Source organism: Panicum virgatum, chromosome 3K (assembly GCF_016808335.1).
Source record: "Panicum virgatum strain AP13 chromosome 3K, P.virgatum_v5, whole genome shotgun sequence".
NCBI lineage: Eukaryota > Viridiplantae > Streptophyta > Magnoliopsida > Poales > Poaceae > Panicum > Panicum virgatum.
In genome coordinates this window covers 11,485,660-11,504,424 of record NC_053138.1, presented here as the reverse complement: position 1 = coordinate 11,504,424, position 18,765 = coordinate 11,485,660, and the positions used below count along the sequence as shown (strand labels likewise).

At 50.7% G+C, this 18,765-nt stretch overlaps 4 protein-coding genes and 1 pseudogene across 5 annotated transcripts; 2 read left to right on the top strand and 3 right to left on the bottom strand.

Annotated features, from left to right (window-relative positions):
• LOC120697563 (uncharacterized protein At2g34160-like) lies at positions 1-2,057 on the top strand. The gene is made up of 5 exons (XM_039980833.1): positions 1-269; positions 407-455; positions 1,244-1,306; positions 1,603-1,667; positions 1,798-2,057. The coding sequence occupies exons 1-5, from the start codon at positions 138-140 to the stop codon at positions 1,891-1,893; spliced, it is 405 nt and encodes a 134-aa protein (XP_039836767.1). The 5' UTR covers positions 1-137; the 3' UTR covers positions 1,894-2,057.
• Positions 2,058-2,212: 155 nt separating this feature from the next.
• Positions 2,213-6,138, bottom strand: LOC120697562 (adenine nucleotide transporter BT1, chloroplastic/mitochondrial-like). Its single transcript, XM_039980832.1, has 4 exons — positions 5,971-6,138; positions 4,998-5,885; positions 3,141-3,302; positions 2,213-3,020 (listed from the first exon to the last, which is right to left on the bottom strand). The coding sequence occupies exons 2-4, from the start codon at positions 5,568-5,570 to the stop codon at positions 2,550-2,552; spliced, it is 1,206 nt and encodes a 401-aa protein (XP_039836766.1). The 5' UTR covers positions 5,571-5,885; positions 5,971-6,138; the 3' UTR covers positions 2,213-2,549.
• A 1,654-nt stretch (positions 6,139-7,792) lies between these two features.
• LOC120697560 (embryo-specific protein ATS3A-like) lies at positions 7,793-8,724 on the bottom strand. The gene has a single exon (XM_039980831.1). It carries the CDS (start codon positions 8,509-8,511, stop codon positions 7,960-7,962), a length of 552 nt encoding a protein of 183 aa, XP_039836765.1. The 5' UTR covers positions 8,512-8,724; the 3' UTR covers positions 7,793-7,959.
• Positions 8,725-9,200: 476 nt separating this feature from the next.
• On the top strand, positions 9,201-12,445 carry LOC120697561 (annotated as a pseudogene). The gene is made up of 2 exons (XR_005684541.1): positions 9,201-9,663; positions 9,717-12,445. The product of XR_005684541.1 is annotated as a phospholipase D alpha 1-like (transcript).
• Positions 12,446-13,558: 1,113 nt separating this feature from the next.
• LOC120697559 (phosphoenolpyruvate/phosphate translocator 3, chloroplastic-like) lies at positions 13,559-16,859 on the bottom strand. The gene is made up of 9 exons (XM_039980829.1): positions 16,119-16,859; positions 15,897-16,019; positions 15,475-15,627; positions 15,292-15,377; positions 15,100-15,184; positions 14,875-14,994; positions 14,716-14,784; positions 14,106-14,235; positions 13,559-14,005 (listed from the first exon to the last, which is right to left on the bottom strand). Exons 1-9 carry the CDS (start codon positions 16,533-16,535, stop codon positions 13,929-13,931), a joined length of 1,260 nt encoding a protein of 419 aa, XP_039836763.1. The 5' UTR covers positions 16,536-16,859; the 3' UTR covers positions 13,559-13,928.
• Between the last annotated feature and the right edge of the window lie 1,906 nt (positions 16,860-18,765).

Below are 18,765 nucleotides of genomic sequence, written 5' to 3'. Positions count from 1 at the left end.
GACTCGCCTTCTCCCTCCTCCCGCTGCTGATCCGAGGCCGCCATCAATACCCACCCCGCCTCGCCACGAAGAACCCAATCCCAATCCCGCTAGACGAGCAGACCCTCTGATTGCTCGGTCCATCGATCCGCACCACAATGTCCGGCGACAAGGCGGCGGTGCAGGCGGGCGGCGACGCGCAGGCCCAGCAGCAGAAGCCCGGCGGCGGGAACCGGATTCAGGCGTCCAGCTCCAAGAAGCCGCTCTTCTTCTACGTCAACCTTGCCAAGGTATGATCGACCCGATCCATCGGCCTTGGCTCTCGCCCGCTGCCCCTTCTTCACCAATGGTGGTGGACTGGTGGTGGTGGTCTCTCCGGTGGTCCGCCTGATGCTGATGATGATTCGTTGGCTTCCGTTTTGTGCAGAGGTACATGCAGCAGCACGGCGACGTCGAGCTCTCTGCGCTCGGGCTGGGTGCGTCTCCCTTCTTATCCCCATCCTAGTCTTGTCTGCAGATTTAATCTTACACAATTTTTGTCTACACACGTGATGCTTGTTGGTATCTCTGAGACTGAATGTTTTCAATTCCCAAAGTTTTGCCTGTTGTCATAAGCTGTATCTAGTATTGCACCGTATATAAATTCTGCAATTCTGCATTGATCAATTATGAAATTGAAATTAAACTTTTGGGCTGATCAATGCGATTATAATGTCACAGCTTGTAGGCACTTGTATTCACTCTGAGACATGCAGGACAAAATTATTGGCAAATGCACTGTCATGTCATCTTAGCAATTTAGCATAGGCATGTTGATCAACGCCGTGCAATTTTTATAAACATGAAAAAAAAACTACTCCCTTCATCTCAAAATAATTGCACATCTAGAGTTTAAAATTTGTCCCACAAAATATAGCTACTTTGACTCCACTACCATAAAAGACAAGAGTATTTGGAGTCTTCACACAAAAAAAGACAAGACAATATCCACATCCTTCTCACAAGAGACAAGATAGTATCCAGATTCTTCTCACAAAAGACAAAGTGTATTTTTATAATTTCACACCATACATTGGTTTGCGTGTCCAATCTTAGATGTACAAATATTAGGGGACGGAGGGAGTACACCATTATGTTTCGCTTCCTTATATTATATCTTTTCTGTAGTGCGAGCTTGGAGGTCACAACACCAATGTTCAGCATGTAACTAAAATTCTGTTTCCGATTAGTCAGCACCTAACAAAGCTGTTTAATTTGCTTGCAGCCATATCAACAGTTGTGACCATTGCGGAGATTCTGAAGAACAATGGTTTTGCCGTTGAAAAGAGTAAGAACATTCCTCATCAAATATGCGTGTAAATACTCCCCCATCCTAATATTAGTCGTTTTGGTTTTTTTAATACATAGTTTTTTCTATGCATCTATAAATATATTTATGTCTAGGTGCATAGCAAAAGTTACGAATCTAGAAAAACTAAAACGACTAATAATTTGGGACGGAGGAAGTGCATAATTACATCGAGATAATGTTAACATCTCAATGTCTTTCTCGCTGTTGTTCCTTATCCCTCGTCCTGCCACTTCTCTGGATTCTCTTATTTATTACCCCCTTAACCTGTGCAGAGATTAGAACATCCACTGTTGAAATCAGCGACGAAGTGAGAGGCCGGTCGATCCAAAAGGCTAAGGTTAGAACAACGTGAATCTCTTCACAATTTCTGATGAGATGGACCAACATGTTGTTTCTGCTAATTTGTTCACTTTCATACGGCATCCTTCATTGTGTTGAAAAATATTGACCCTGAACTCTGTCTGCAGATTGAGATATTGCTGGGAAAGACCGACAACTTTGATGAGCTGATGGCGGCCAGCACTGGAGAGGCAACCGCAGGAGATGGAGAAGAGCAGTCCTAGAAATTTCAACTCTCCAGTTTTTCCTCACTCTTTTTTTCCCCTTTTGTTTACTTTGCTGGCTCTATTTAAATTGGGCGATGCTGATGCTCGAGATGAAATGTGTTTGTGTGTCCATGTGGCGTTTCCGAAACACTTATATTTGACTAATTCCATTTGTTAGCTGAGTTGTGTCTAATGTACACTGCTTAGCGCTAATTTAGTGGTGTTACTGATCACTTACATATAAATCAGAATAGTTTGATACCATGCTGAGTTAAACTGCACGATTAAAACATCCAGAACATGTCAGCCAACAAAAAATGGGAACACAGTGGTAAACTTATCTGATCAACAAAAACTGGTGTTATTCTACTTGATAGCAGCCAAGTGAAATTCCGTCCACTTGTGGATTATGATTGCCAACGGCATTTCAATTTGTTTTAGAAAGCCATGCTTTCTACTCATCAAGTATATGAAAATCTGGGAACACAGTGGTAAACTTATCTGATCAAACTGAATACAAAAACGGATCAAGAATTCCTGCTGCTTGCAGCAGCATCTCAGTCGTGACTTTCATCCAGTTCCAGCACCAGTCAATTCAAAGAAATAACCAAAGACGACCGCTGTCAGAATGTCACAAAACTGAGCTCTAATGAGGTTGCGCATCTGCATGCACTTCACTCATCCTCTTCTTCGATCAGTATCTTCTTGCCAGCCTCATAGCACATAAAAGAAATCCCAGCGGCAGGCACCAACTTCATGCAGCTCGGCCCCAGTCCTCTGTAAAGTCCCCCAACACCTTCATCCTCAAGAATGCTCAGGAGGGCGTGAAGCATGTTCTTGTAAACCTTCCTACCACCGACAGCTCCAACTTGCATGTGCTTGCGAGCGACCTCAAGAGGGAATGTAGCAGTGCTTGATATAGCTCCTGCTGCAGAGCCGATGAGCAGGGTTGGAACATTTCCAATTTCGTTCGTCTTAAACATCTTCTTGTAAACTTTCTTAAGGGTGTCATAGGCAAAGTAGTTGGTTGCAGCATATGGCACTACTCCAATGAGACTTGGAGTTAAGCCTCTGTAGAGCTCAGTCGGCCCTTCATCACGGACGATTTTGACGAACGCATGAAGGAAGTTGTCATACACACCTCTCTGGAGAAGTAATAAACAAAAACAACCATTATAGTCTGTCGTGTTTCGCACTTAAGTAAGAAAGCTCACTCACTCTACCAGTTTTAGGGAACCAGATATTTCTTGTGGGGCGGCACTAACCTGTATAGTTAATCGTGTCTTAATCAATTCCAGAGGGTATGTACACAGTGTTGAGCTGACACCAGCAAATGCCCCTGCCACTAATGAAGGAGGGACTGGGATCTTCTGTTCCTCCCCAGATTTGGGGGTCAAGAACTTATTAGCAGTATCAAAGGCAAAAAGCTGCAAAAGAAAAAGGTGAAAACAAATGATTAGATATTTTGATGATTATATGTAGCCATAGATCCATCCATCCCATAAGCATACAATGATCTATAACCATTTTTATCATGGCAACATTGTGGAAGTCGTAAAACAACAAAATGACAATTCACAATTGAAGGTTTATTTGGATATGGACCTTATCTAATTCTATAATCTGCAACAAGAACTTCATTGAATGACAAGCAACAAGCTAGGTCTTCTACCTTATGCAAAGAAACAGTAATTAGTGAAGTGCTTAAGTATCTGAATTTGTAGGTATCTCAAGCAGACACCAAAGCAACAGACAAGGCCAATCGTTTCTATCAATTAAAGGGCATCTTAGCATAAGTTTTCTCAAGGTCAATATGAGTAGCACTGTAATAAGGAGAATCAGATTGGAATTATTTACAACTTTTAACATTCGAATTTTGATCTTATAAATACGAAGTACATGAAAGGCTTATCTCGTTTAAAGCCTGCATGGTGCAAGATTAGCCCAATATGACCAGGCATGGAAAAACGCCAATCCTATACATCTTCCTGAAGATTTTTTCTTCTCCACCTTCCAGTGTTTGAGATTCGTGCAGTCATCTACAACCATTAGATCTAACACACTCAAACCCTATCCCTCACCCTCTCACTTTGCGCTCCGTCCGTGTCCAACGCCGCCGCCCCGATGCGGGTTCTCGCCGCCGTTGTGCGCACCGCCTGACGTGGCCCCGCGCCGCCGCCCTCCCCTGTGCCCGCCGCCTCCGCTATCGCGCGGCCGCCGCATCGCTCCGTCCCAGCCCATCCCCTGCATCACGCCGCCGCGGCTGCAGCCTGCCGCGCCGCCGCCTCTCCCGCGGCCGCCCACGCGCCGTGTGCCCGCAGCGCCACCGCCTCTCCCGCGGCCGCCCGCGGCGCCTCCGCCTCTTCCACGTGCCGCGCGCCCACAGCGCCGCCGCCGCCGCCGGTGCCGGCCTCCGGTATCGAAGAAGATGATAGAAAAAAAATGTTGAGGTTCAACATTTTCAAAATATTGTTCAACATTTTCAATGCATTGATCCAACATTTTTGAATTGTTGGTTCAACATTTTTGAATTGCTAGTTCAACATTTTTTTCTGTAAAATGTTGAATAAACCATTAGCTGGGCCTTAATGGGCTTTATAGGTGAGTTGCTTAACTATCTTCCACAAGATGTATAGGAGCCCCCAAAAAGTGCTTAGCTCCAGTTATGGATCCTTAACCATAATGTTCCTATTAAGCTAAACTAATAACAAAAACATTAGATTTTCTGATAAGCCAGGACAAAAAAAATTCTAGCATTAGCCTCCCTTATAAGATGGGGCTTAAGTTTAAAACAATACCAAAAACAAGTTAACTCATACTGTCATACAAGCTTAAACACATTGCCACATAGGCCCCAAGAATAGAAAATATCTGAACATTTCATAGTGTTTCCGAGGTCGAAATATTGCAATAGGAATGTGTACATAGGCCCCAGGACAAATGTTCAGTTTATTTGCAAGCAGGTAGTAGGTTCTGCAATAGGAATGTGTACCAAAGGTTTGATTCCCACATTATGGTGAGGACTGATGAATAATATACCTATTGAACATAAATAGCAAAGAAAGCACAGTAACGAATCACAGGAAGATGATGAATTATGTAACCACGGAACAGTTATTTACCTCGATTGCCTTGCTTGGGGCTACCCGGATGACATTAACAAAGTTACCACGGAACAACCCAGTCCACCCTTCATGCTTCATGATAGACTGGAATACCTCTGTCGTCGAATTCCCATTGCTCCCAACCATCAAATGAGTCCTAATCGTCTCCAAAGGTGCGACGGCAGTCCTCGACACCGTGCCCGCAATTGCCCCACTGATCAGCCTCTTGAGGTGGTGATTCCCAACCTTAATCTTGAGCTTCACGGCTTTCTTCTTCCCTTTATCCCTCAACCCCACACCTTCCCCCGGCAGAGGCGTCTCGACAACCTCCGGCGAGACATACGGGTCCCTTGGAGTCTCTGGCGACGGGGAGCTAGAGGAGGTCCCGGGGAATCCAACCCCCACCTGCTGGCCCACGCTGGCGAACAGACCGGCCGGCGGGTGGAAGGACTGGTGGAGGATCCATGAGAGGTTGAACCCGCCATCGCCATCCACACCGGCAGGTGCTACAGGCGGGAGGGCTAGGAAGCAGCAGCCCCGATCCTTCGTATCCGCGCATTGCAACCGCGCGCCGCCGCTCTTCCTGCTCATCGGCCCGGCGTGGTTTCTTGAATCAACTGGGCGGCGATATTGCGGAGAGCCCTGACCTCCACCTCCAAGCAGGCTGAGAAACACCTAGACACCTAGTAGTGCGGCGAAAAAGGGAGCTGACGGGAATGGATTCAAAAGGTGTGGCGTGGAAAAGAAGCGGAAGCAGGCATCTTGGGGCTGAAAAAGGCGCTATTTTTCAGCGGCTGCCGTCCAAATCCACTCTCCACTAGCGCGGAAAAGGACTGATTTCTAGGTTGAAACCCCCCACGCCCAACGAACGGGAAGGAATGGCGATACAATTGGTAAGGAATCAATCTGCAACCAGAGGAAAGGGAAAGGAATCAAAGATGAGAACCCTTTTTATCCGGCGTGATTGGAAATTTCAGCCGGTGGTTATTACCTTATAGATTGGGAATGGGCCCCCTCCTTTTCCTCCTCGCTATCCACGCCTTGTGTTTCCTCGCCGCCGCCGCCGCCGCCGGAGAGGAGAGGAGTGAGGAGAGGAAGTTGGGAGTCAAAGCCGGCAGCAGTTCAGCACCAGCGCGAGCGCGATGCACTTTTGTTGTCTTCTCCTCTTCCTCCGAACACGTGTTTTAACGCTAGAGCTGTGCTGCTACTGTTCCGAACCGCATCCACAAAAAGTCAAGAACAGCACTGCTACTTAAACGAAAAATACTAGTATTTTGTGGTTTTATACTGAGAGGGGGTTGACAGCAGTCAGCATGTTATTCGTTGAAACTTTCCTTGGATCTTGGTCTATGACGTTGATGTAGTCGAGGGATTGTAAACGAGAGGGCATGCAAATAAGGAAGAGCACCGGAATCATTTGATGAGATGGTACCGGAATGCTAAGAGGCTAGATCTCTTCTGTGCAACTTGGTAGTGTCAAAAATAGAAATTGTTGTGAGAAAACTAACAGTATAAGCGGGGATAGAACTATCCAATCAACCTCTTAGTGTAACTTGAATTTTTCCTTTTACATAACTTCTATTTTACGGAGCAATTTCGTACTCTCTTCATTTTAAAATGTAAACCAATTTAGCATTACCTTAAGTTAAAATTTTCCAACATTAACTATGTCTATAGAAAATACACTATCATTGCTGGATCAAATCAGTTTAGTTAATTATTTATGTTGCATTTTAAACATTAATACATTTTTCTTAGCTGGGTCAAATAAAGTCAGAGAAGTTTGAATAATGACAAAACTGAAAATTATCTACGTTCTGGAACAAATGCGGCTAGAGTTCTTCACTCCATCCCATGGATATCGATCCCTGCTCTTCCCATTTCTCGATCTGCCAGCGGCTGGCAGCTCACCAACCGAACTGGATTCGAGTTTGTGTCGCCACGAACCGGGTCTCGCTGTCGCTGCGTCTCCGCTTTAGATTCTGTTTCTGTCCGATCAGCCAGCGCCTGGTGAAAAAAAAAAAGAAAAAAGAGCATGGGTGCAAGAAGAAATAACGGAAGGGGATAATGCTGCTCGATCTCGCCAGTCGCCACTCGCCTCCACACGCCGCGTGCCGGCCCGGCCGCGTGCGCTGGTGTGTGGCGTGGCGGCCGCCGCCTCACCGGCCGGCCGGCCGTGACGCGACGTTCCTGTTCCTCCCTCCCGCGATCGCTCTCGCTGGCTGCCGTGCCGGCGGTGAATCCGCTTCTCCCATGTCTGGTTTCCCATCGCCGCCGCCCGTCGCGCTCCCTTTCCCTTCCAGCAACGGCTGGGGCTGGAGGCCTCGCGCGTCAAGACATGGCAGGTGTACCTGGGCCCTATATGCGTGGGCCTAAAATGGATTGTGCTTTGTACAGTGCACATCTGGGCTGGGCCTCAAATGTATCCAGGATAGAAGCACAACGAGATTCAGCAGCCAGTCAAGTAAGGCAAGTGTTGGTTTGATTCTCCCTTCCGGGGACAAAGTAGTTCAGATCATCAGATGTGTAACCTTAACCTCTTGTTGATGCCGAGCATTTCCGGATACGGCGTGCTGTGTTGCCAAGGTCACGAAGCTTGAGAGCGCAGGAGCTACCAAATTTTGCAATTCTCCTGGCTCTGTTCAAGCTGCTGCGGTCGCTTTGTGATCGATGCAGAGCCCTGCTTCCCATCGGAACACGAACACTGGAACAGAGAGAGTGAGGCCACTCACAAGTGTCAACGAGATCCAGACCAATTGTCCGTCCGAGAGCAAGATCAGATGAACAATCTCAGCTGCCGAAACAAATCCACATACGCACAAACAGGGGGCAAACATTATTTTTATTAATGGTTGCTTTATTGAGATGATGCGAACACACAAAGAAGCAGAGCTAGGCGACCCCGATGCACCAATCCATGGACGATGTCGAGAATGCTCTGGTTCCCTGGCAGGTCAGGGTTGCGGTTGGATCGGCGGTTTCATCCCCGAGGCGAAGCCGAGGAGTTGCCGCCGTCGGTGGTCGCCGCCGGGCGGCGCTCATCATCGTCAGCGGCGGCGGCGGCAGCGTCCCTGGCCTTGGGGCACCGGTCGTGGCCGTACCAGACGCCGTCGGGCAGCGGGTCGCCGAAGTAGAAGGTGGCCGCGGCCGGCGCGCGCGGGCCGGGCTGGACGACCTGCGCCCACTCGGGCGCCCAGCCGTCGCGGCCGGCGCGGCGGAGGTAGAGGTAGCAGACGCCGTAGCCGCAGGGGCCCGGCACGCGGAACGTGTCGGTGCCGCACCGCTCCAGCGCGCGCCCGCCCGACGTGGGGAGCCGCGGCGCGTGGGCCTCGTTGCGGTACGCGTCCCCGAACGCGACGCTCACGGCGTCGGCCGACCGCGGCGCCGGCGACGCGCAGGACGTCTTCACCCGCAGCGTGTACGTGCACGCCCGGGCCGCGGCGGCGGCGGAGGAGGGCGCGGGCGCGAGCGCGATGGCCGCGGCGAGCAGCAGCAGCGGGAGCGCGAGGCCGCGGAGGAGGGGTGCGGCCATCGCCGGCGCCGGTGGTCTGGTAAGGGAGGGAGGTGGATGCGGAGCGGGAGGTGGAGGGGTGGCGATTGATGTAGCAGCAGCAGGCGCGGGTGACGTCGGCGGCGAGGATGGTGTGGTGCGGTGTCGGGGGGCCAGAAACGCCTGGGCGACATGGCGGCAGGCGAGTGGAGGGGGTGGTCGAGTCACTGGATCCAGGCCCACACGTTTTCCGCGGTGCCCATGATGAGGCCAGGCCAGGCCATGATGGTTGATGAAGTGGGCTGTGGGCGCGAGCGCATCCACCGGGCCAGCAGCGAGTAGGCCCAGCGGGACAAAAAACTACTGACAAAAACAAAAAAAATTAGGGGCATTCCGAGAATTGAACTCGGGACCTCTCGCACCCTAAGACCGTCCACAGCGAAAGGAGGAAATGGAGGAGTAAATCTACTGTTTGACACTGTAGATGTACTGTTTGGCACTGTAGACAGAGAGGGCGTGGGAAACGAGGCAAGAGCAAATTTGCTCTTGCTCTTGCCATTGTGGACAGCCTAAGCGAGAATCATACCACTAGACCAAATGCCCTTTGTTGTTTAGGCTTCTACCTTTTTATTTATGAACAAAAAATAGAGTGTACATCAGACAGGAATTGGCTTGTACTCCCATTGGTCATTTTCACAAGGGTGTCTCTGGGAGTGTGGTGACATGTCGCGTGTTTGCAGGATGGCTCGTCGGCGAACAACATGCAGCGATGTCCGGTCGCTCGGTTCGCGCTGCTCCCCTCGGCACCTGGTCTTTTCCTCCGATCCTCGCGCGGTTTTACTATTCCTGATCTCCTTAATTCCGCGCATGGCGGCATGGGCATGGCTCCCCGTCGTCCTCTCCTTTGCGCCACCGTCACTGGTGGTCCACACACCTGCCGCTCGCCTCTCGCCTTTAACCCATCACCGGCGAGGTCTTCACTAGCCTCGATTTGCTCCCTGCTCCTCAACGCTTGTCCTCGGAGCGGCGATGGCGAAGATCCTGCTCCATGGCTCGCTCCATGTCACCATCTTCGAGGCCGAGGAGCTATCCAACACCAGCCGCCCCAGCAGCCAGGCGCCCGGCTTCCTCCGCAAGGTCCTCTGCAAATCTGCAATGCAAATGCAATAATGCAATTCGTGCCTGCTAAAACATGTATTGGAATTTAAAATCCTGATGAACTACTCGATCATCATCAGCTGGTGGAGGGGATCGAGGACACGGTGGGCGTGGGCAAGGGCACCGGCAAGATGTACGCCACCATTGGCCTGGACAAGGCCCGCGTGGGGCGCACCCGCACGCTCACCGACGAGACGGCCAGCCCGCGGTGGTTCGAGTCCTTCCACGTCTACTGCGCGCACCTCGCCTCCGACGTCGTCTTCACCATCCGCGCCAAGAACCCCATCGGCGCCTCCACCCTCGGCGTCGGCTACCTCCCCGTCCGCGACCTCTTCTCCGGCCAGGAGCTCGACCGCTGGCTGCCGCTCTGCGACGACGACGACGATAAGAGGACGCCGCTCGAGGGCGGCGCTAGGGTCCACGTCAAGCTCCAGTACTTCGACATCTCCAAGGACCACAGCTGGGGCCGCGGCGTCCGCAGCGGCAGGTACCCCGGCGTGCCCTACACCTTCTTCTCGCAGCGGCAGGGGTGCAGGGTCACGCTGTACCAGGACGCGCACGTCCCCGACGGCTTCGTCCCGAGGATCCCGCTCGACGGTGGCCGGTGCTACGAGCCGCACCGGTGCTGGGAGGACATCTTCGACGCCATCTCCGGCGCCAGGCACCTCATCTACATCACCGGCTGGTCGGTGTACACGGAGATCACGCTGGTGAGGGACGGCGCCCGGCCCAAGCCCGGCGGCGGCGTCACGCTCGGCGAGCTGCTCAAGAAGAAGGCCGGAGAGGGCGTCCGGGTGCTGATGCTGGTCTGGGACGACCGCACCTCCGTCGGGGTGCTCAAGAAGGACGGCCTCATGGCCACGCACGACGAGGAGACGATGAACTACTTCCAGGGCACCGACGTGCACTGCGTGCTGTGCCCCCGGAACCCCGACGACTCCGGGAGCATCGTGCAGGACCTGCAGATCTCCACCATGTTCACGCACCACCAGAAGATCGTCGTCGTCGACCACGACATGCCGGCGGCGGGGCAGAAGACGAAGCGGCGGCGGATCGTGAGCTTCGTCGGCGGGCTGGACCTCTGCGACGGCCGCTACGACACGCCGCTCCACCCGCTGTTCGGGACGCTGGGCACGGCGCACCACGACGACTTCCACCAGCCCAACTTCGCGACGGCCGCCATCGCCAAGGGCGGGCCCCGGGAGCCCTGGCACGACATCCACTGCCGCCTCGAGGGCCCCGTGGCCTGGGACGTGCTCTACAACTTCGAGCAGCGCTGGCGCAAGCAGGGCGGCAAGGACCTCCTCCTCCAGCTCCGGGACCTCGCCGGCGACATCATCCCGCCGTCGCCCGTCACGTTCCCCGAGGACGCCGAGGCGTGGAGCGTGCAGCTGTTCCGGTCCATCGACGGCGGCGCCGCCTTCGGGTTCCCCGACACCCCCGACGACGCCACCCGAGCCGGGCTCGTCAGCGGCAAGGACCAGATCATCGACCGGAGCATCCAGGACGCCTACATCCACGCCATCCGCCGCGCCCGGAGCTTCATCTACATCGAGAACCAGTACTTCCTCGGCAGCTCCTACTGCTGGAAGCCCGACGGCATCCGGCCCGAGGACATCGGCGCCGCGCACCTCATCCCCAAGGAGCTGTCCATGAAGGTCGTGAGCAAGATCGAGGCCGGCGAGCGCTTCGCCGTCTACGTCGTCGTGCCCATGTGGCCGGAGGGCATCCCGGAGAGCGGCTCCGTGCAGGCCATCCTCGACTGGCAGCGGAGGACCATGGAGATGATGTACGCCGACATCGCGCAGGCCATCCAGGCCAAGGGGATCGATGCCAACCCCAGGGACTACCTCACCTTCTTCTGCCTGGGCAACCGGGAGGCCAAGAAGCCCGGCGAGTACACGCCCACGGAGGAGGCGGAGCCCGACACCGACTACATCAGAGCCCAGACGAACAGGAGGTTCATGATCTACGTCCACACCAAGATGATGATCGTGGACGACGAGTACATCATCGTGGGGTCGGCGAACATCAACCAGAGGTCCATGGACGGCGCGCGGGACTCGGAGATCGCCATGGGCGCGTACCAGCCGCGGCACCTGGCGGCGGCGGGCCGGCCGGCGAGGGGGCAGGTGCACGGGTTCCGGATGTCGCTGTGGTACGAGCACCTGGGCGCGGTGGACGACGCCTTCGCCCGGCCGGACAGCCTCGAGTGCGTGCGCAAGGTGAACGCCATGGCGGACAGGTACTGGGACCTGTACGCCGCCGACGGGCCCGAGCGCGACCTACCGGGGCACCTGCTCACCTACCCCGTCGGGGTCGCCGCCGACGGCGCCGTCACGCAGCTGCCGGGGGTGGAGTTCTTCCCGGACACCCAGGCGCGGGTGCTGGGCGCCAAGTCTGACTACCTCCCGCCCATCCTCACCACATAGGCGCCTGCTCTGATGTCTGATCAGCCCTGCTCATCTAGTTATTACCTTTCAAATCTTTTGTTCGGTTTTGCTCTGGAGATCTTGCTGATTATTTTTTTTAATTTGTTCGAATAATAAGAACGGCACTAGCTTTGGATTTGTTTTTAGAAAATAAATAAAAGATGCACTGATGCAGTGTAAATGATAGGTGATTTTAGGTGTGTCATTAGTAGTAATTTCTGAAAAGGGTTTTAAACATCGTTGTCTGATTGATAATGTTGTTCTTGTTTTTTTTTCCCTTTCCTGCGCGATGGCTTGTAGAATAACCATGTCCATTTGTAACCAGATGGCTGACGAGAGTACCAGCTAATGCACTCATGTCAAAAGCGAAAAGGACAGATGCACAACGTTTTTTGTGCTTGCCTATGTGGATGAGCTTGAGAAAAATGCGGATCACTGAGCTTTCTGCATATGTGGTGCTCGTAAAATGGACTGCATGGAGCTATTATTGAAGTGACTTCTCATCTGGAACATGAAGTGGTAGCAGAACACACGAAACAACTTCTTTGATTCTCACTCTCCATTCACTGCCTCTTCTTTTTAGCCTTTTATTTTTCATGGTGAATATCTTAACTTCTCATCCACAAAGGCGGTATCTTTTATTGAACCATGGCAAAGTTAGTACGTCTGTCAATATCAGCTGTTAATTGTATGATTCTGTCTGTCATTTATTATAGCTAGGATAGTCCTTTTTATTAAGTTAAACATCAGTGTTGCAATCAACTTCTAGAAAAAATAAATAGAAACAGAAACTAAAAACAGCACTACTCTAGGAATAAGAAATGCCCTGATGCAGTGTGCATGATGAACCGATGGTGAATTTAGGCTTTGGACTCATTCATAGTTTGTTTTCTTTACACTGATTATCAATTGCTTGCGAATAAGTGAAAAAGAAAAAAAAACATGTCCATTCTTAACGCCTAACAGGATCATGAGAGAACTCTTGCTACTCAATTCTCTACAAGATTTCACTGTCATATCCTCCAATGAACTGAACAGGTTCGCACATCAAGATAGATGCAGGGACGAACATAACAATTGTGTGACTGCAGCACCACTCAATTTTTAGAATTTTACCCACGGTTTTGCTTTCGGTAAATTGGATTTGATGGAGGTCCTGGAACATGAAGTGGTAGGAGAACATGTCCAAATTAAAACCTTATTTCATTCTCACTCTCCACTGATTGCTTTCTTTCGTTTGAGCTTTTCGTTTTCCATGGATTGGTGATATGATATCCTTCTCAACTTCTCATCCACAAAGGCGATATCCTTTATTGAATCATGGCAAATTTTGTACGGCTGTCAATATCAACAATTAATTTGGTTCTCTGTTCCATATTATAGCCATGATATTTGTTTGAAGCAAAATAACACGTAAAGTTCATCAATAAATAAATAAATAAATAAATAGAAAATAGAGTAAGAAAAAAACTTAACTACGTTTTGATGTGAAGTCGATCTACTGTGACTGTTGTGCCAATTTTATAAAGAAGAATGACTTAAAAAGCAAAGAGACTGATAAATCTCATCCACATCAAAGAGTATCAGGCTACCACTAAATGAGAACTAGAGTATGTGCCAAAATTTCCATTCTTTTGAAAACTATCTGACAGTGCTATTTCGGTGTTGTTCCACCACAACCTTCTTGACTGTTATGTACAAGCTTCTCACAGCCAAAGAAGTTAAGAAGAGAATATGTTTTAAGACAAACTTGGGGCAACAGCTGTTTCATGTTTGCTACTGTGAAGGCAAGTCCATTTCACCGCATCAGTTGACAGTTCCCAAATTCTTGATCCTTCTACAGTTTGTTACCTCACCAGGTGGTCGTATTTATGCAGCCTTAGACTTTGGTTTTGCCTTTTTAAATTGAGAATACAGGGAAACTCCAGCAAGAGCAATACCAGTTCCTGCAAGCAAGAAAAAACAATGCAATTCAGATACAGATAAATTAGATGATGGGTTATTGGTAAATGCATGAAGCATAGCATCAGTTTAAGTGTGACGTGCCTAAGGCATTTATAGGTGAAAGTGGAGTTCTGAAGAAGAGAACTGATGACCCGATGACCACCATACGTTTGAGAGAGTTGGTAACCGAATGGGTCACAGGAGATACTCTAGCCAATAAACTGTATGAAACCTGCCAAGAAACAAATAGAAACTTTGTTATAGGTAATCATATGTGGAACAAAATTCACTGTAAAACTAATAGAAGCTTATGCAGAGAAACTTTATACATTGAAGGCTCAAAATGCAAACTATTCAACATAACTGAAGATAGTACCGTATTTGAATAGGAGAACATGACCACAGCAGTAAAGCAGTGGACCAAACGGGACCACATATATATTATCAACTACTCCCTCCGTCCCAAATTATTAGTCGTTTTAGCTTTTAGGTGCATAGTTTTTGCTATGCATTTAGATATATCTCATGTCTGATGCATAGCAAAATTGGTGTATCTAGAAAAGCCAAAAACAACTAATAATTTGGGACGGAGGTAGTAGCAAATAGTACGTTTGTTTCAATCTAAGTAGCTAACCAAAGTAGCCACTAACAGACAATTTTAGCAACCACTGAGAGATCACAAAAATTGATTTTTAGCGGAGACTGGCCTCACCTGTTGGTAAAAATGGAAACATGTTCCAGCAAGTGCTGCTTTCACACATAGTTCTTTTACATTAACTCCCTGCAAACCCAGAAAATTTAGTGTTAGCCAAATTCTTATGTACTAGTGAACAAATATCTGGAATTTCTTTTCAAATTTGGCAAGACTTACAGCACTCTGCAGGTACGATGGACTAAACTTGATGCCTTCTACAGATAGCATCAGTGGAGCAGATAACAAGAATGCCATGACAGTCATTATTGAGAACAGGTTTATATCATCAAAACTGTCCTGTAATAAGAAGAAGTTGTGTGAGGAGCTGCAGTGTTCACGGAACATACTGTGCTGCACTGCTGGCAATGTACAACTTCTTTTTCTTGGGGGTGGGGGGTTCACCTCTTTATCAGAGAGAAGTTTCTTGCATAAAACATTCCGTGATTGGTTGGTAAGATTTGAAGCCATGGCGCTCCAAAATCCAATCCTGTTTTCTCAGAATATTAGTATCGAATGCACTATTACTTGCAATTAACTTTTTTTTTAAGAAATGCAGTGAACTCTTTGAATTGACACATTGAAGGCACCACTTACCAGTTGAAAGAAACTTCAGTCACGGATGCCAATACAACTCCACCAACAATAGGGACGAGCGAACCCAACACCAATACAGAAGGTGTCTGTAAAAACAATTGTTCAGGGGAACAAAGGTTATATGGAATTATGGAGTATTCCACTATTAAGACGAAAAGATCCACAAAGGCGGAAATCAATTACCTCTCCTAGGAACAGGACAGAGAGGAGAACAGAGAAGAAGGGCTCCATGGCCTTGATGGTGTGGGTGAAGGAGACAGCCACCTTGCCCAAACTCACATTGGTAAAAACATTTCCCAGCATGTGGATCAAAGCAAGAGGCAGGATCTTTGCATACTGCATCAGCAAACAAAAACAATCACCACATGTCCACATCAGTCATATGAGTAAACCAATTTTATAAATTATAGTGCTGTAGTTTGGTCAAATGTAATACTCAGTCAGATGCTAGGAAACAATGACAAAGACAACTCTGCTTCAGAAATATATATTTCAATTTTCAACATGCCCCCGTGGAATTGAGCAGGCTTTCAGGCCAGCTTGTTATATCTCATGATTTTACATCAACAGGTAACAACAAAAGATTAGTCATATTCTTATTATACCTGTTTGGGGGAGAGCCTCGGTCTCGGATGCAGATTCAGCAGCCACATGAGCGCGACGAAGAAGGATCCGGATGCGAACTGGAAGGTGGTGATGGTGTACGGAAAGGGCACGGCTTTGAGAACCTGCGCAAATCACAGGTCAAAACAACACAAAAGATTCGATTCTGTTGAAGAACCCATTAGGAAATGACCCGAGGATTGAGTAGGGACGGAATGTCCGACCAGCTTGTTGTAGATGTTGAAGTAGATGTTGAGCAGGTACCAGACGAGGATCATGGCCCCGAGCTGCAGCGTCCGTGGAACGCCGTCGGCGACCTCGGGTTTTCCGCCCGCGTCCGCCGCCGGCGGCGACGCGGCCGCCGCCGCCGCCGTCCGCGTCCTCGCCGCGGCGCCGCCTGCCGCGAGCAGGGGCGACGGTAGCGGCCGCAGGCCCCCGCGAATGCCGAGCGAGAGCGCCGGCGCGCCGGCGCCGGCGACCGGCCAGCGGCAGCCACGAGAAGAAGGTGCGGCGGACGGTGACGGCGAGGGCGCGACGTGGCGCGAGGAAGGCAGGGCGGGGGGCGGGTACGAGCGGCGCGCGGCGGCCAAGGCTCTGCAGGAGGAGGAGGAGGACGAGCACGCCGCCGCCATGCTCCGCATCTCGCGGCGCTCCCTTCTGTTCTTTTTGGGTTCTCGCGGTCCCCTCCTCGGTTCTTGGCTCGCGTACGGGCAATGGCTGCGAATCCGGGGGTCTTCGCGGGGTTTCTGGAAGGAGGAGGGAGGGGGAGCGAGCGAGGAAGGGAGTGAGAGGGCTGTGGCTGTCACGGCGCGGCCATTTATGGAGGAGGAGTTGGAGAAGGAAAGGGATTGGTGGGCTGGTGCAGGCGTGCCGCCGCGCCCGAGGCGGGGCGGCGGGAGGCGGACGGTAGTAGAGTGGAAGTGTGGAAGGCGTGGAGCGGACCGGGCGGGCTGCCGGAGCGAGGGGAGGGAGTAGGGTTGGCAACGGGTACCTGAAACCCGAAACCCGATGGGTTTTTACTCTATTAGGGCACAGATCTGGATCAATTTTTCCACCCGCGGGTCTGTTAATGGGTAGAAAGTTGAACCCATCGGGTTCGCGGGTTCGGGTCTGGGATCGTAGAACCCGAACCCGTAAACCCATGGGTTTTTTTTACCCGGCCCAATAATTATACTAGCCTCTATTTTAGCCTTTGAGCCCATAATCCAGCCCAATACCTTGGCCCAATATACAGAGTATATAACAGAGAATAGTCATCCCAAACCCTAAACCTAATCATTCCCTCACCTCCCGGCCTCCCCCCAGCCCCAGCCGCACCCCTGGCGGCGGCGGGCGCCTCACACGCACGCACTCGCATCGCCGCAGGCAGCAGGCTCCGACGCTCCGTCGCTCCGAGCCCGAGTCTCCGAGAGGACCGAGACTCAGGCGCGGAGGCGGCCCGCGCCCAGGCTACGTCGTGTCGTGCGTCGCGCTCGCGCCGACCCCCTCCCTCGCCGCTCGCCGTCCTCGTGCAGGTGCGTTCTGTGCGGCTCGCCGGCGCCCCCTTCCTCGCAGGTCGCCGGATCTCGCAGCCTCGCTCTTTTCGCCCTGCAGTTCGCTCTCCCTCGCTCTTTCCTCACTCCTCAAGTCTCCATGTGCACTCTGCAGTAGCTCAAGATGGCGCTTCTCTCCGGCTCCAATGAAGATAGCCGGTGAACTTCCCCTCCTCGGCTTCTCTCGATTAACCTTTTTTGCAGCTTGATCTACTGACCCCCACCGTCCCGAAGCGACGCCGCTGCCACGGACCGTCGCGTCGAGCCGGAGGCCAAGGACAAGGACGCCGACAAAGGAGACTCGCCACCCCCGGCTGCCACCGCATCCCTTCCTCTTCTACTTCCTGCGCCTCCATCCCAAGCTGCTATCATCGACGGCCCCGCAGATCCGAAGATACGCGTTCCCGAGGGTGCTGCTGCTGTGAAGAACAGGCGCGTGCGTTTCGCTAAGAGGTCATCTGCTGCGACAACAGGAGCGCAACGGCCTCCCGCGTCTCCTACTTCACCAGCAGCCTGCAATATCGTGCGGTCTTTGAGAGTAAGCAAAAGAACTCGTGACATTTCAATTTATGTTATGCTGCCTGCTACTATTTTGAAGTGGATACTTGTGTTAGAAATTGAATGTGTGGTTTATCAATATTTCCTGGTCGTAGTTCTTTGTTTTGCTATTGCATATATTAAGAAAATATGTGTGCTTTGCTTGAAAAGAATGTATTTTAGTATCATTTTCACATGGTTAGTCATATTATATGCTGACAAAAATCATGATACTAATACCTGACTATGATATGTCATTTGATATACATTTGGTGTCCCTATTTATTTAGGATCTATATATTTGCTTCATATTTTATATGCTGATTGATCTCATATGTGGGTGTAGGCTACAAAAATGGCTATGGCTAGTGGCAGCCAATCCCCATTGTCAATTGGATCACAAGCAGAGTTTGGGACACCTTCAAGATCTCCTTCACCTCAGGTGGAATCTGAAAATGATTCGGTGCCCATTGAGATAGAAGACGATGATGAAGTCATTGAAGTTGAAGGGGAAGATGGTGCTGAAGCTGGTTCTAAGAGGAAGCTCACCTCTGCTGTTTGGAAGGAGTTCAAGAGAGTAAAGTTCAATGGCAATGTTCGAGCAAAATGCAACTATTGTGGCAAGAAACTTTCTGCAACTAGCACAAATGGGACTAAGCACCTGCACAACCATTTGAAGGGTTGTGTGCAGAGAAAGATAAAACTGAATGGAAAAACCTTAGCTCAAGCTTCTTTGAGATTTGGTAGAACTGATGCAGGGGCTGTCACAGTCGAGAATTATACATTTGATCAAGAAATTGCA

Coding starts and splice junctions, on each gene's coding strand:
- LOC120697559 (XM_039980829.1), bottom strand. CDS start 16,535: ATGCGGAGCATGGCGGCGGCGTGCTCGTCCTCCTCCTCCTCCTGCAGA. Junction 15,378..15,474: donor CTGTCCTGTTCCTAGGAGAG/GTAATTGATTTC, acceptor TTGTTTTTACAG/ACACCTTCTGTATTGGTGTT. Junction 15,185..15,291: donor ACTGAAGTTTCTTTCAACTG/GTAAGTGGTGCC, acceptor CTGAGAAAACAG/GATTGGATTTTGGAGCGCCA.
- LOC120697562 (XM_039980832.1), bottom strand. CDS start 5,570: ATGAGCAGGAAGAGCGGCGGCGCGCGGTTGCAATGCGCGGATACGAAG. Junction 3,303..4,997: donor CCCCAAGCAAGGCAATCGAG/GTAAATAACTGT, acceptor TTTCTTTTGCAG/CTTTTTGCCTTTGATACTGC. Junction 3,021..3,140: donor AGACACGATTAACTATACAG/GTTAGTGCCGCC, acceptor TTACTTCTCCAG/AGAGGTGTGTATGACAACTT.
- LOC120697560 (XM_039980831.1), bottom strand. CDS start 8,511: ATGGCCGCACCCCTCCTCCGCGGCCTCGCGCTCCCGCTGCTGCTGCTC.
- LOC120697563 (XM_039980833.1), top strand. CDS start 138: ATGTCCGGCGACAAGGCGGCGGTGCAGGCGGGCGGCGACGCGCAGGCC. Junction 270..406: donor TCTACGTCAACCTTGCCAAG/GTATGATCGACC, acceptor CGTTTTGTGCAG/AGGTACATGCAGCAGCACGG. Junction 1,307..1,602: donor TGGTTTTGCCGTTGAAAAGA/GTAAGAACATTC, acceptor TAACCTGTGCAG/AGATTAGAACATCCACTGTT.